The sequence below is a fragment of the Palaemon carinicauda genome, chromosome 43, assembly GCF_036898095.1.
Source record: "Palaemon carinicauda isolate YSFRI2023 chromosome 43, ASM3689809v2, whole genome shotgun sequence".
NCBI lineage: Eukaryota > Metazoa > Arthropoda > Malacostraca > Decapoda > Palaemonidae > Palaemon > Palaemon carinicauda.
Genome location: NC_090767.1, coordinates 35085564 through 35101880, shown reverse-complemented (window position 1 = coordinate 35101880; position 16317 = coordinate 35085564). Strand labels below are relative to the sequence as shown.

General features: G+C 37.0%; 1 protein-coding gene across 1 annotated transcript; it reads left to right on the top strand.

Moving 5' to 3' along the window:
* The first annotated feature begins 6522 nt into the window (after positions 1 to 6522).
* On the top strand, positions 6523 to 6960 carry LOC137633796 (uncharacterized). Its single transcript, XM_068366041.1, has one exon. The coding sequence runs from the start codon at positions 6523 to 6525 to the stop codon at positions 6958 to 6960; it is 438 nt and encodes a 145-aa protein (XP_068222142.1).
* The last annotated feature ends 9357 nt before the right edge of the window (positions 6961 to 16317 follow it).

The window sequence follows — 16317 nt, the reverse complement described above, 5'->3', positions numbered from 1 at the left end:
CTATTTATCGTCAAGGAGTTGTTTCTATAATATTTTTGTGTATAAATTGTTCACTATTTATTGTCAAGGAGTTGTTTCTATAAAAATAAAAACCATCTTCCTTTAATAGAAGTATCACTTCGGCAAACCCGAACGTTTATTTAGATTTTAACGTGGTAATTAGATTTCTGTCATGTGGAAGGTAGGCTCCACTTACTAGCCAAGTAGAGCAACTCTCACTTTAACTACGGCCCCAATTCAGTATTAAAATGCTTCTCTACTGTTTCTGTATATCCTAAAATGATTAGCAAATTATAGCCAATGAGAATGCATTAATCCTTGAGTCACTGCAATGACCCTACGGGGTTGAAGATACAAGTAAACACCTCTTACCACCCCAGCGTCCCCCACTTCCGTTACTTGCAAAATTCTGACATAGACGGCTGTTAGTTTTAGTAAAACCTGGTCATATTTCTAAAAAGAGGTTAACATTATTGTAATGTGTTCATTCTTTATGTGGTGTCACTGCATTTGTCTTCTTGAATAAAACCTCTGAAAAAAATCTTTTAAAAAAAGAAAAAGTAGGATATACTACATTTTTTATACATTGGATCTTTTTGTTTGGATTATGACACTGCATAGTAATCCCAATGAATAGCTGCAATTTATTTTTGGACCGGTTTTAGGCAACGAGATTCAATTTCACAGGGACGTGTTGAAGGGTGCAATTGCATTCATACAGGCTGGAGAGAATTGGAAGTTGAAGAGCGGACCAGTCATCAGACCTTCAAGCTAAGAAGTGCACCAGAGCCATGGTGTCCGTGCCATTGACAACCGGCCATCCTTCTAAGAAGTGGTGGAACCCATACATTTCCCTCAATTCTTGGTCAAATGTGGAGTATCCAGATTCCACACTAGATGGTTTCCTACCGAAGAAGGCCAAAGGGTGAGGTTACTCCCTGACTACCCTTTGTCTTTTTGAGAGACATAGAGGGCCCGAGAGTAGCGACGATGGCTGCAAGGAACCAGTAATAATGGTTGACCATGAACAAAAATTCTTGCATTGCTTTGATGGTTGAGGGTGTGGGGATGTTCTGAACAGCTGGTACCTTTTCAGGGAAGGGATGAACTCCTTCAGGAGTGAAGCGGTACCCTAAGAACGATACTTCATTGGCACCAAAAGTAAACTTGTTGTACCCCAATTCAAAGCCGTTATATTGTAGGCAGTCGAGCATGACACGAAGTTGATGAACGGGTTACTCTTTGAAGGAAGAAGACAAAAGTATGTCGCACTTGTAACACACTCTGAAGGGGAGGTTGCCGAAGATACCATTCATGAAGCGTTGAAAAGTAGCCTCATCACTATTAAGGCTAAAACAGGATGATTGTAGATGTATGCATTGAAGTGGGTGGTGATGGCGATCTTGGGGATTTCTTATGGGTTTATGGGCATCTGATAATACCCCGTCACTAAGTCAAGAATGGATAAAACCTTCACTTTTTTGTGAGTAAGAGGTAATTGTGGCAAGGTTTTGTTGGGAGGCAGTTAATCCATTCTGTCTGCTTGTTCATATGCCAGTAATCCCCAAACAGGTGCAGGGGGTTCTTTTTGTAGGATGATATGTAAGGACAATAAGCATGAGCTTGAAGCCTTTTAGCAAAATTAAATATCTTTCCTTTCGGCAAAAAATTTACTAGTGATTGCAAAACAATTCGGCAAAGGACACTTGACTCTGGTGAACACTGATGGCCCTGTTGTCTGTATATAGTGATCAATACTTCGTTTAGTGGGAATGGTGGACATATTGTGAAGTTTAGGACAGAACACTTCTGAGTATGATGTGAGGAGGTGGGCGAAGGCATCCGTGGGTGAGCTGATGTGGAGATAAATTTTGTAGGCTGTTTGTTGAAGAGATGTCGACGAGTAAGAGTCTGTGTTGGCTAACTGTCGTTGAACAACCTCATCCAAGAGGTGGAAAAGGGTGAGGAAATCCATAACAAGGATTGGCAATGGGGCGTCAGCAAAGAGAAACTATAAATTATATTTGCCACTCACAAAATATAACATAAAAGGCCTCTTAACACGGGGTGGAGATCGAAGATCGTTTGGCAGTTACTATTTTCTCATGTAGAGAACAGCAATCCCCGGTGTCTACCAAAAGTTGCTTACTGTACTTCTATCATGTAAATAGAAAAGAGTACAGAGATGGGATGCCACTACCAGAAGCCCTGGTCTTCTTAAAAGTCTTTAGGTCACTGACCACTGTTTGCACATTTTAACAAAGTAACTATGAATTTAGGGTGGTAGTAACATATCCGCGGTCGATGTGCATCATAAGGTGGCCGGAGAGGTTACTGGTTGTGGTGTGAAATAGTGGTGAAACATTTTGGTGGTGGGCGCCTTTGTCACCACTTCACATCGCGGGGTGTGTGTCTGTGTCCTACCACATTCTGTCATACCGCATTCATGTAAACTTCAGGTGATGTTGAATAGTTGTCCTTTTCATTTTATTTTGGGTATTGATTGTGGTATTGAAGATGGTGAATTGGTTTTCCATAAGCGAGTTGAATTTTGTCACCAGAACCTTCATGGGCAAAATGTTGACATTAGGGATGGCAACACATATAGGTTAGGGCAGGCGTCATACCCAAAGGGCACAAAGTAGTTTCACCACCGTATGAGAGCTATTTGTGGCAGGTTGAAAGCAAACGACATCGTCATTTCCCTGAGGGCGAGCAAAGACTTCTAGTTCCCAGAATGTTGTAGAGAGAGCTTAAAAATCTTGGTTATATGGGCGGCTGGAAATGGTGAGTACTGCTCCACGACAAGTTTTTGGAACGTAGTACGATATTGGGGTGTGTCTTTGTTCACAAAGGGAATCGTAGATTTCCCAAAAAGCGTTGTTGGTGATACCCCCAAATATATAGTCTGCTTTGGTGATGTAGCTAGTTATGCCCCTAGGTTAAGCCGAATCTTGCTGCACTGAAATCAAGCGAATTCCTCCCTACTGCTATGACTATGTCACAGAGAGAGAGAGATAAATCAGGGGCGGAATCACCAAACAGTATGGAACAGCAGTAAGGGGAAAGTAGGAAGGAAGCTGTTCCTTCTGTGGTCAGCAATTGTGCAATTGGGATGTTAGGTCACATCAGAGAGGCTTTAAAAAATGAAACTGTACTCTTTTAAACATATAAAGAGGATATATATAAGTTCTTGCAAGCAAGAACCTCACTAAACTCAAACAAGCTAATACGTGAAATGCCCTATATTCCATAGGTTAGTTCCGTCCAGAATACATATATACAGTTACATAATACTATATTCTTACCCCTATTAATATTTTAGATGGACATTCACTTTTAAACATACAATTCTTCTTATATAAATTCCTTATCCTTATTTCATTCATTGCCCTTGTTTTCAGGTCAATTATGATATCAAGATACTCGTAGATAGGACCTTCCTTTATTTTTTTTTTGAAGTTCTACCGATTCAACTTCCCGACTAAGAAGATCATACCAAATCTTGGTTACAGCTGGAATAGAATTTCTATATTTTTGGTATTCAGCCCCATGATTTTGAAGGCATGGCTATTAGATTGATTGATTTAAAGTTTTCAGGCAGTGGCTGTTAAATTACCTGCATGCCTAGTATTAAGAACAAGATCGATCTGTCCAGAAAGATCTGAATTTAAAGGATAATCAGAATTAGGAAAAAAAATTATGAAACATACATAACCAACTAATTGAACTCCGGTGCCAGAGATCAATATCTAGATTAAGAACAAGAAATTTGATAGACCGAAAGTTTTTGCCCAACAAAATGAGATGAGAATCAGCAGCTGAAGACCAGGAAGGAGAACAATACTCTAAACAATGTATAATGTAAGAATTAAAACAAGTCTCCCGATTAGATCAATTATCAAAAATATTAATATACCTCAGAAGCCATTTTTTTGTGCAATCAAAGATGATACAGAGCAAATGTGTTTCTGACAGGTAAATTTGCTGTTGTGAATCACACCTAAAATTTTATAAGGCATACAGAGTTTAAGAAACATTATCAATGCTGAGATCTGAAAGTTCAGGAGCCATTGACCTTTATCTAAGTACAGGCATACTTTGAGTTTTGTTAGGATTAAACTTCATGCCCCATAACTTGCACTATGCGTTTATCTTAGCTAGATCTCTATTAAGGGATTAAGCAATCTGATATCTACATTCAAGAGATGGAATCAATGAAAAGAGTGTAGCATTATCTTCATATGCAAGTAGCTTGTTTTTTAGACCAAACCACGTGTCATGTGTATAAAGTATGAAAAATAAAGGACCAAGAACACCACACTGAGGATTACAAGATATCACATTCCTATACTCACTATGGTGCCCATCAACACCAATTTACTATCTATTTCTTAAACATTCAATAATTATACTACGAAACGACCAACCCACTCCCAAATGTGCCCTTCTTGACTGGAACAGGTTATATAAATAATCAAGCTCTGACCAAATAAAGTTCAGTTACATTTACGAGTCTCCCAGTTATGACCTAACTGCTCGTTGGCACATTGTTGACCACCGGAGTGTTAAACTACCTCTCATGCCTTACTCCTTGATGATGCTGTCCTCAGACACTGACTCAGCTATTAACGACACCCCTGGGAAACTTTAACCTCGTTCCCATTTGCTGGAGTTCAGTTTTGCTTAAAGGGCGTAACCCTGTCAAACACTAAAGCTGAATATATTCTTGCGACCATCCCTGACTACAGTTTCCTAAAATCTCCAATTTGCTGTAAAGAAGCGGAAACCATGTAATGTATGGAGACTTCAAATCAGCGGCCACCAACATAGCAAAACTTTTCTAGCTCTCTTAATATCCTTGGGGACTATAACGCTTTGTTTTTTCTCAGGGAAATGACCAGTATTGTTCACCTGTTTCCTGCTGCTGCGTTTCTCGTGTATTGAATGTACTTCATGCACTTTGGGTAATGTACCTACACGAACCTGTGCGTGTGTCATCCCCAATGTCGATAATTTGCCCATGAAGGTAATGATGACCAAAGTCAATGCCTTATGGACAGTCACTTCAGTGCCTTCTGGACCTCCACCAACGCGTCCATTTCTAATGAGGTAAACAGCTATTAAACTTTGACTGAAGTTTACGTGGTTGCGGTAGGACACATTGGCCACGCCCTGACATGCCAGATTGGCGAAAAAGCCGCCCACCGCCCTTACATACCACCCCTCTCATACGCCCCAACCACAGACCTGTTGAGTCACTTACCGACACCCTTCAGCCACAGTTAGGCTACTGCCACTTCAAATTCAGGGCTGCTGCAAAAAAATTTGCGACTAGTTGTCAGTGGATAAAACCATATAAGTATGCCATAACTAGTGGCAATGGCCTCCCCTGTCACTAATCTTTTCTTTTTACATGACGCAGGTAGGGCCGTGTGATTCTTGATGCCCACGGATGCTTACGGTTCTTTTATGCCATGACTACTCTACAGGACATGATGTAGTCTGTTTAAATCTGCCAACATCCTCTTGGTAGCTGCCAACAGAGCTGCGATACCTATGGATGGTTATAAAACCCTCGCATAATTGATTAGAACCGCCAAATATACTAAGAAGTGTCTCATTGCTGACGCCAAGTTGCCAATCCTCGGTGCATACTTCCTCTCCCATTTCCACTACCTGGTGGACGAATCTCACTGACTGTTAGTCAACGAGGATTCATCCTCCTCAACACCTATCACACCCAGCCCCTCTGTGCTAGCTTTCCACATCATCACACACATGGATATATAAGCTAAACCTCTCACAATGTACCAGGATGTTTTCCTTCAAGAATTTCGTCAAACAACCATGGTTTCAGCATAATACTCTGTTTATCACCATATAGAGGCCACAGTTGCCACAGTTTTAACCATATTTATATGTCTATCACCGTTTTGTTTGTCATCCGCTTAACAAATGTTCGTCGAAAGACAAGAAATGAGCCTTTGCCAAAAGGCCTCCAGTCTATTGTCATCAAACTTTCACATAATCCTTAAAAAAGTTTGCACTCTACCTCCGTGTTGGGAATACAAGAACCTGCAGACAGAACAGGATCACTAAACTCTCATACATCGAAGATGGGACCTCATAGTTGCACAAATCAAAGGTTTTCTCCACGTTCTACCTACTAAAGGGGTATTATCAGGTGTCCATGAATCCAGAAGACATCCCCAAGACTGCCATCACCACCACATACGGTACATTGAATTTCAATTACTCCTTTTCTTGCTTTTTTATGCTGGGAGCATTTTTGATCGTCTCATGGACAGCATCCTAGGGGAAGTTTCCTTCTGTAAATGTTACTTGGACGATATGCTTTTGTTCTCTCTCTCCAAAGAGGTACACTTCCTTCATTTATGTGCCCTGCTCGACCACCTGCAACTGAATGGCCTTGTAATACTACACGCCAAGTACACTTTGGCGCCAACGAAGTATCACTCTTAAGATACTACATCCCTCCTGAAAGGGTCCACATCCTCCATGAGAAGTAGCAGCCATTCAGAACTTCCCCACGACCTCAACCATCAAAACACTGCAAGAACTCATAGGCATGATCAACTATTATCACAGTTTCCTGCCAGCCATCGCCACCTCTTGCACGCTATAGCCTCCTTCAAAGGAGATCAAAGAGACCTGAAGTGCAATCCTCTTCCAGAAGTGGTCTTCTGTAATGCAGTGAATGCCTTATCAATCACTGCTGCTCTCACTTTTCCTCTGCCACATGCACCTCTCTTTCTCTTCAGCGATGCTAGTGACATCACTATTGTGGCTGTCCCCGAGCAGGTATTCAAAGGCTCTACCCGCCCATTGGCATTCTTCAATAGAAAACTGTCCAAGATAGAATCTAGCTACTTCACCTCCAAATGCAAAGTGCTGGGAGTGTATTTAGCTTGGTTTGAATATGTGTGGGGTTCTTGACCGGAAAAGGTTGTGTAAATACCCATGTTCCAACCAAAGAAAGTTTAGTTGCATTCACAAAAGACTTCCAGTAACAACCTAATAGGTGGCCAGCATATTATGTAAGTGATTATAAGTACTCAATATATATATATATATATATATATATATATATATATATATATATATATATATATATATATGTATATAAATATATATATATATATATATATATATATATATATATATATATATACATATATATATATATATATATATATAAATATATATATATATATATATATATATATATATATATATATATATATACATATATATATATATACATATATATATATATATATATATATATATATATATATACATATATATATATATATATATATATATATATATATACATATATATATATAATATGCATATATATATATATATATATATATATATATATATATATATATATACATATATATATATATATATATATATATATATATATATATATATATATATATATGCATATATATATATATATATATATATATATATATATATGTATATATATATATATATATATATATATATATATATATATTATATATATATATTTATATATATATATATATATATATATATATATATATATATATATATATATATATATATATATATATATATATATATATATATATATATATATATATATATATATATACATGTATATATATATATATATATATATATATATATATATATATATATATATATGTGTGTATATACTGTATATATATATATATATATATATATATATATATATATGTATATATATATATATATATATATATATATATATATAAATACATATATATATATAGATATATATATTTATATATATAAATATAGATATATATATATATATATATATATATATATATATATATATTTATATATATAAATATAGATATATATATATATATATATATATATATATATATATATATATATATATATATATATATATATATATATATATATATATATATATATATATATATATATATATATATATATATATATATATATATATATATATATATATATATATATATATATATATATATATATATATATATATATATATATATATATATATATATATATATATATTATATATATTTTTTTTCGTCTAAAGCTTTTCCTGCTATGCAGGGTCGCTATTTCTAGAGAGCCGTTTCCATGTTCTTCTATCTCCGATGTCCTCCATTGTGAGATCTTTCTCCTCCATATCTGCTGTTACACACTCTATCCACCTTCTCTTTGGTCTCCCCCTCCTCCTCCTACCTGGAACATCCATATCCAGCATCCTCCTCCCAAAATACTCCTGGTCTCTCCTCATTACCTGCCCAAACCAGTGTAGTCTCTTTTTTGGATTTTTTGACACCTCTGTAATCTTTGTTGTTCCCCTTACCAAGTCATTCCTAACCTTATCCAGTCTCGTAATCCCAGCCATCCATCTTAACATTCTCATCTCTGCAACATTCATTTTCTTCTCAAAGATCTTTTTCATGGGCCAGGTCTCTGCACCATATGTCATGGCAGGTCTGACTATAGTTTTATGTACAAGTGATGTTGTAATTAGTAGCTTTAGCCTTCTAGAGATGTTTTAAAAGTTGTACAGTGTGTTTGAAGAAAGAGCTGCTAGTGATGTGAGCCTTTTGGAAGTATTGTATGCATTTGATATGTTGTCTGGGCAAAATAACTGGCTATGATTCTAGCCTGCTGGAAGGGTTCTAGCCTTTGTAGTGGCTGTGCACTAGGTGCAAGTCATGGTGTAGCTAGTGGATTTAGCCTTCTGGGAGATTTGTAAACATTGTAGAGGATATGCACTAAGTGCACTTGTTGGTGTAGCCAGTGATTTTAGCCTTCTGGAAGTGTTGTTAAAGTTATAGAGAAAGTTCATTATGTGAAAGTGGTGGTTTAGCAAGTGTTTTTAGTCTTCTGCAAGCGTTCCAAACACTGTAGAGGCTGTGAAGTAAGTGCAAGTGGTGGTTTACCCAGTGGTGTTGGCCTACTGGAAAAGTTGAACAGGTTGTAGAGTCAGGGCTGTAAGTGCAAATGGTGGTGTAGCAAGTATATTTCGCTTTCTGGAGGAATTGTAAATGTTATTGAAGATTACTGGGCAAAAATCTGGCAGTGATTTAAATGTTCTGAAAGTGTTGTAACGGTTGTAGAAACTGTGCCGTGAGTGGCTGTGCTGTTGTAGCCAGTGAATTTAGCCTTTTGGAAGTGTTTTAAACGTTATAGTGGCTGTGCAGTGACTACAAATGTTGTTGTAAGTAGTGATTTTATCCTTCTGGGGGCGTAACAAACATTGCAGAGGATCTCTCATAGAGTAATTATCAGTGATTTTAGACTTCTTGTATCTTCCTGAACGTTATAGGGACTCTGAAGTGAGTTCAAGTGATGTTATTTGCAGGGATTTCACCATTAATAGAGTATAGCAAATGATTTACTGGCTGCGCAGTGAGTACTGCAAGTTTGGGGTGTTGTCTTTCAATTTAGCTTTCCGGAAGAGTTGTAAATATTTTAGAGCCGATTCAAGTGGTGGTGCAGCCAGTGAATTTAGTCTTTAGGAAATACTGTATTGTAAAAGTTTTACAGGATATGCAGAAATTTCTACTTCTAGTGTAACGAGTGTTTTAGCCTTCTTGGAGTATTGTAAACATTGTAGAGGATATTTAACAATTTCTAGTGGATTTGTAGAAAATAATTTCATCCTACTGGAAGAGCTCAAAAAGTGGGAGATTTCGTTCAGTAAGTGCAGTTTAGCGTCCTGATTTTTTAAAAAAATGTTGAGAGGGTGTAAAATAAGTCCAAGAGATCATGTGGACAATGATTTCTGCCTACTGTAAATGATGAAAACGTTGTAGAGCTTATCTGGAGAAAAAAATTGTCACCTATTTTAACCTTGTGGAAATATTATTAGTGTTGTAGATGCTGTGCAGTGAGTAGTAATGGATTTTTTTCCTCAAGATTATAGCTTTCTGTAAGCATTGTAAATGTTCTGAAGGTTATTTGAGCAAAAATCTGGTAGCGATTTTAGCCTTCAAGGTGGGTTCTAAACACTGTAAAGATGCTTCGTTAAGCACAATTGGAGTTTTAGCTAGTGATTTAAAGTTTCTGGAAACGTTTTAAACATTATATAGTCTGCAGTAAGAGCAAGTGTTGTAGCAGGAGATTTTAGCCTTCTGACAAGCGTTGTTAACTATGTAGAAGGTGTTTTGTGAGTGTTATGATGTTGCAGCCTTCTTTAAAGTGTTTTAAACCTTTTAGATCATGTGCACTGTATATAAGAGGCTGTGCAGAAAGTGCAAGTGAGTGGATTTAGCCTTCTGGAAGAATTGTAAACATTGTAGAGGATAAGCTGTAAGTGCAAGGTTCCGTGTAGTGAGTGATTTCATCCTTCTGCGAGTGTTCTAAACATTTTATATGCTGTTACAGTCGTGAGAGAGAAGGGTAATTTACCAGTTAAGCAGGTGGTTTCAATGGACCATAATAATAAAAAAATAATGGTATTTGAATAAGAATACGATCTAACAAGATTTATATATAATAATGCAAAAATTATTTACAAAACATTACAATTAAACTTAAAGTCCATACAAAAGGAACACAAATGTCTTAAGGGACAGGAATGACACAATAGGACAAATGACAAATGACACTGCAGATTGAGAACACTTGAAACAAAAGCACAATTCATTATTGAACCCTTACAATAATATCACATATACTTATGTTATAGATACATTTCAATAAAGAGGACTGCTTCCCTGGCAGACACTTAAAGTCCTTGGTTTAGTTGCTGAGTGGAGACTGATTCAAAATTACATTTAGGGGTCGAAGAAATTTAGGATGGGCAGAGCAAGTAAAAACAAGGAGTGTGAAACTAAAGCAAACAAGTTCCTCGGAAAGGACAAAGGAAAGCGGTGTACAGGGGAAAACAGTCAGGCAAAATATATACAATAATCACGATGATGTGGGAGGTGTAATACCTCCCCGTAGAGGATCAAGCCCAGCGAGGTGGCTTGATCAAAGTTAAACACATTACATCTCATGGGTAGGTTGAGAATGGGCCCGTGACAAGACATCAGCAAATACGCTTCACTTCCCTTGAGGTGCTTTATTTAAAGGTTGAAGTTTTGAAGATATAAAGTCCTTCTTAGGAAACGCTGATTAGGGGCCTTGGTGCGCTCAAGAAAGGAGAGGGGGTTGTGGTCCGTATAGACATGGAAGACCGGAGCTCCTTGTAGGTAACATTTAAAATTTTTGGAGAGCAAGAACCAAACTTAAAAGCTCCTTCTCTATGGTCAATGTAGGACAGCTGATGAGGCTTGAAGCTACTGGAGGTTTATCCTATTGGGCAAATTACCCGATCAATTTCCTGCACAAACACTCTTCCAGCACCTGTGTCACAAGCGTCTACTTGTGAAGAGAAGGGTTTAAAAAATTAGGACTGTGTAAGACTGGCTCACTACTCAAAAAATATTTTGAATGTTTAAATGTTGCCTGACATTTCTCATCCCATTCATATCTCTTTTTAGGGCTGGTTAGACTATGTAAAGTGACAGCTACTGAAACAAAATTACGGCAGAACTTCCTGTAATAAGAAACCAAACCTAGAAATCTTTTAAGGGATTTCATAGTGTTAGGTTCTGAATAGTCAAGAATGGCATTAGCATTGGTAGTTTTAGGCCTGACATTACCTCCACCCACTATATCTCCCAAGTAAGTAACTGTAGCTTAACCAAAAACGTGTTTTTGTAAATTTATTGTTAACTGGGCTTCTCTTAATGTATCAAAGAGCATGTTCAAACGTTTCATAAGCTCTTCCCAAGAATCTCCTATCACCAATATATCATCTAGATATACTCCCTGTAGACCCTGAAAAGTGTAGTTAATTATGCGTTGAAATGTGGATGGGGCATTTGTTAAACCAAAAGGCATTAGTTCATACTAGAATAACCCGAAAGGAGTTATGAAAGCCGATATAAGCTTGGCTCTAGATGTTAACTTCACCTGATAAAACCCTTTAAGGAGATCTATCTTAGCTACATACGTTGCTTGGCCCACAGAGTCTATAAGGTCATCTAGACGGGGTAAAGGGTAACTATCCTTAACAGTAGCAGAATTTACTCTTCTGTAGTCTGTACACGGTCGCATGCTGCCATCCTCCTTTGGTACCAATAGACATGGAGACGCCCATGGTGACTTGCTTGGTTTTTCTGGTAGGTTTGAGATATGATTGGAAATTTTTTCAGTAATTGGATTTCTTGACATCCAAGAAGGATTATGAATATGATTGAAAATTGATATAAATGGGTTTTTTCTATAGAACTTTTTGGGCTCAAGCCATGTCGTCCTGATGGAAGGTTCCTATGAGTAGCTTCCTAAGGGATATTTGACTACAGTGATATTCCCAGAGAATTTACCTTTAGGTCTCCAGAATTCTAAATCCTGGCGCGAATATCCTTAACTTTTTCTCAAGGATATCGCATAATATCAGGGGACGTATTCTTGACACGCCACATAGCAATCTGCACCCCTAATAGCGTTTACGGTTCGAGGGGGACGTGGCAAAAGAATAGAAGGCGGACCATTAACATTTACAATTTTGTGTCCATAACCAGTTTCAGTATTCCTGGAATGATACCTTTTGAGCAAATTGGCATGGATAATTTGAGTACTTTTCCTTCTATCAGGGGTTTCAATCACATAGGTATGGTTATTGACATTTTTAACTACTTTACATGGACCAAAGAATTTGGAGGAAAATGGGGATCCAGGGAAAGGAAAATATGCTAACACCAGATCTCCTGGGTTGAACTTCCTAATTTTCTTTTTTTTTATCATAACTATTTTTCATTTTAATCTGAGCTTTGCTTAAGTTTTCACTGGGGACTTTGGAAAGGGTTTCTTTAAAGTTACTCAAATATTGTTGAACAGTTACAGTCTGATTAGAGTCTGGGGGCTTTAACCATTAATCTTTAATTAATGCAAGGGGTCCTCTCAATAATCTCCCATATACCAATTCAAAAGGAGAAACACCAAGGGATTCCTAGGGGAACTCACGTATAGCAAACGACAAAAACTTTACTCCTTCATCCCAATTAAGATTGCTCTCTACACCAAAACTTTTTTAACATACTTTTTAATGTTTGGTGCCATCGTTCAAGGACTCCCTGATATTCCGGATGATATGTAGATGATAAGCAATGTTTTATATTTAATTCCTTAAGGATTTCTGAAAAGGGTTTACGTGTAAAGTTAGAACCACGATCAGTTTGGATATCCTTGGGGATCCCGTAAGTGGTAAAGAACTTGAAAGGTGTTTAGCATTATTTTTACGGCAGATATAATCTTAAGAGGATGGCCTCTGGAAAACGAGTACTGGGACACATAAGAGTTGATAAATATTGGTTACCACCTTTCGTCTTAGGCAAGGGTCCAACACAGTCTATTACTAATTTCTCAAAGGGCTCATGTGGAACTATTATGGGTTGTAAAGGTGTTTTAGGAATACTTGGTTAGGTTTGCCAGCTATTTGGCATACATGACCTGTCTTTATGAAATCTCCTACGCCTTTCCTCAAATTTGGCTAATAGAACTTATCAAGTATTCTATAGTAAGTTTTGTATGGTCCCAAATGACCACCTGGTCCATCATGTGCAATTTCCATTATATGAGTGCCTACTGAAGAAGGAACAACAATTTGGTATTTCTCATTCCAAGTATCAAGATCTGAATAGTTAGAGGGACGGTAAAAACGCATTAGGATACCATTATTATGATAAAAAAGATGGGGATTTATTCAAAGATTTTATATGAACAGCCTTATCATGCAAACAAGATAAAGATTGATATGACCTCTGGGCAGCTACTAGTTTATCTCTAGACATTACCTTAGTTAAGATATCACTATTTACTTCCAAGTCATTTACCTTTTCTCCTGCTTGGGACCGAGTGACTATATGTGCTAGGGCTTGTTCAAGATCTACCTTCTCGTTATCCATCAAAGGTTTGTCCAAAACTACCCTATCATCCATGGGGTTATCAGTGACAATTATATTTGGTACAATTAATTTCCCAGCTAAATCATTACCCAATAGCAATGAAACTCCTTTTACCGGCAATTCTGTATCAATCACCCCTAGTTCAACTTTCCCTTTTACAAGTGGACAATCAAGGTAGACATTGGCAAGGGAAATGGATGAGATTCCAGTAAGATCCCTTACAACCACCTTCTCACTAGTTAGATTATTCTAAACATTAGGTAAAGCCTTACTATGCAACAAAGTTAAAGCAGCTCCAGTGTCTCGTAATATAGTGACCTTAGACTTCTGTTTTTTCTCCCCCAAGGCTATTATACCTTCATACTTAAAATCATCAAACACATCTGGTACATTTGCTTGCACATGCGAAACAGGTTTACTCTGGAAGGTTGAAAATTTTACGTTGGGTTTCATAAAAACAATACGGTATTTATCAGATCCTTTACATTCAGGGTCGTTACAATTACGAATAGTATGTCCTTCTTTCTTACAATAACTACATTTAGGATTATCAGAACCTTTGGGATTATCATCCGAAATCTGGGATTTTCCTTAAACCGGTTTTACAAAAATCTCAGCTCTTTTATTAGGAATAGACTTATATATTAAGGAATAAGTGTCAGCCAAGGAAGCAGCCTTTAGTAAATCTTTCTCCTGCCTATCTTCAATATAGAGCATTACATTAATGGCAAGTTTCCTTTTAAATTCTTCAAGAACCATTGAATTCATCAGTTCTTCAAGAGAAGTTACTTCAGCATACTTAAGCCATTTCTTGAAAGCTCTAAGCTTACCAGAAGAAAATTCTAGGAAAGTTTGCATATATGATTTACATAGGTTACAGAAAGCTTGTCTATATCCTTCCTCTGTTATGAAAAATGCATCTAAGATTGCTTTCTTAACCTGGTTATAATCCTTAGTATCATCCAGATGCCTAACAACCTGAGCAGCTTTACCTGACAATTTAGGTTTAAGGAGCCAGACCCACTGTTCAGCAGACCAATTAAGGTGATTAGCAGTTTCCTCAGATACCCAAAAATAATCCTCTGAATCATACTCTGTGAATGAGGGAACTAACTTTATATTTTTAGTCAGGTTAAAGGGAGATAACTCTTGTTCCATTTGTCTATTCTGAGGATTGATTGAAGCCCTCTCTTGTTCCACCTTGTTAGATAATCTACATTCTAATTCTAATTTACCTTTCTCCCTTTCAAACTTTCCTCTTTCTTCCCTAGCTTGAAATTCTAACTTAACTTTCTCCATTTAAAATTTTTGTCTTTCTTTTTCTTTCTTCATTTCCAAATATTCATGTTTCTTTTCAGCGGATTGCAAAGCTAACTCTTCCTCGTTTAAATCTAACTGAGCTTTTTCACGCTCGGCTGTAAGACGTTCAAACTCCATCCTTCTGGGAGCATTTAAACGATGCAGGGCCTTGCTAAAAGTACAAGTGGTAATGTAGCATGTTATTTTAGCCTTCTAAAAGCATTGAAAACGTTGTAAAGGCTATGAAGTAAGAGTAAGTGGTGGTGTAGCAAGCAATGCTAGCCTTTTGGAAGTGTTGTAAACGTTGTACAGGCTGTGTAGTAAATGAAAGTTGAGGTGTAGCCATTAATTTTAGCCTTCTGGAAGCGTTTTATACATTGTAAATAATGTGTAATGAGTGCTTGTGGTGTTTTAGGCAGTGATTTCAACCCTCTGGAACCGTTGTAAAAGTTAGAGAGGCTCTGCAGTAAGTTCATGTGGTGATGCAGCCAGTGATTCTATCCTTCTGGAAGCGTTTTAAATATTATAAATGCTCTGCAATAAATGCAAGTGGTGGTACAGGTCTTAAATATAGCATTCTGGAATCGTTATAAACGTTTTAGAGGACTTGTGGTATGTGCTATGTGGGGGGGGGGAGGTATAGCCAGATATTTCAGCCTTCTGGAATCATTCATAATAATATAGAGTCTGTGCAGTAAGTGAAAGCAGTGGTGTAACAAGAAAAGTTAGCCTTCTCGAAGTGTTATTAAACGTTGTAAACACTATGCTGTTAGTGCATATGGTGCCGTGGACAGGGATTTTAGCCTTCTGGATGCGTTATTTACATTGTGAAACCTATCTGAGGTAAGAACTGCCAATGATCTGAGCAATCTGGAACAATTGTAAACGTTGAAGCTGCTGATGTGCAGTAAGTGCAATTGGTTCTGTAGAGTCAGTCTGAGAAAAGAATTGTCAATGATGTGACCCTTCTGCAATGGGTTTAAAC

What these genes read in the sequence shown, in the direction of transcription:
- LOC137633796 (XM_068366041.1), top strand. Translation starts at nt 6,523, where the DNA reads ATGAGAAGTAGCAGCCATTCAGAACTTCCCCACGACCTCAACCATCAA.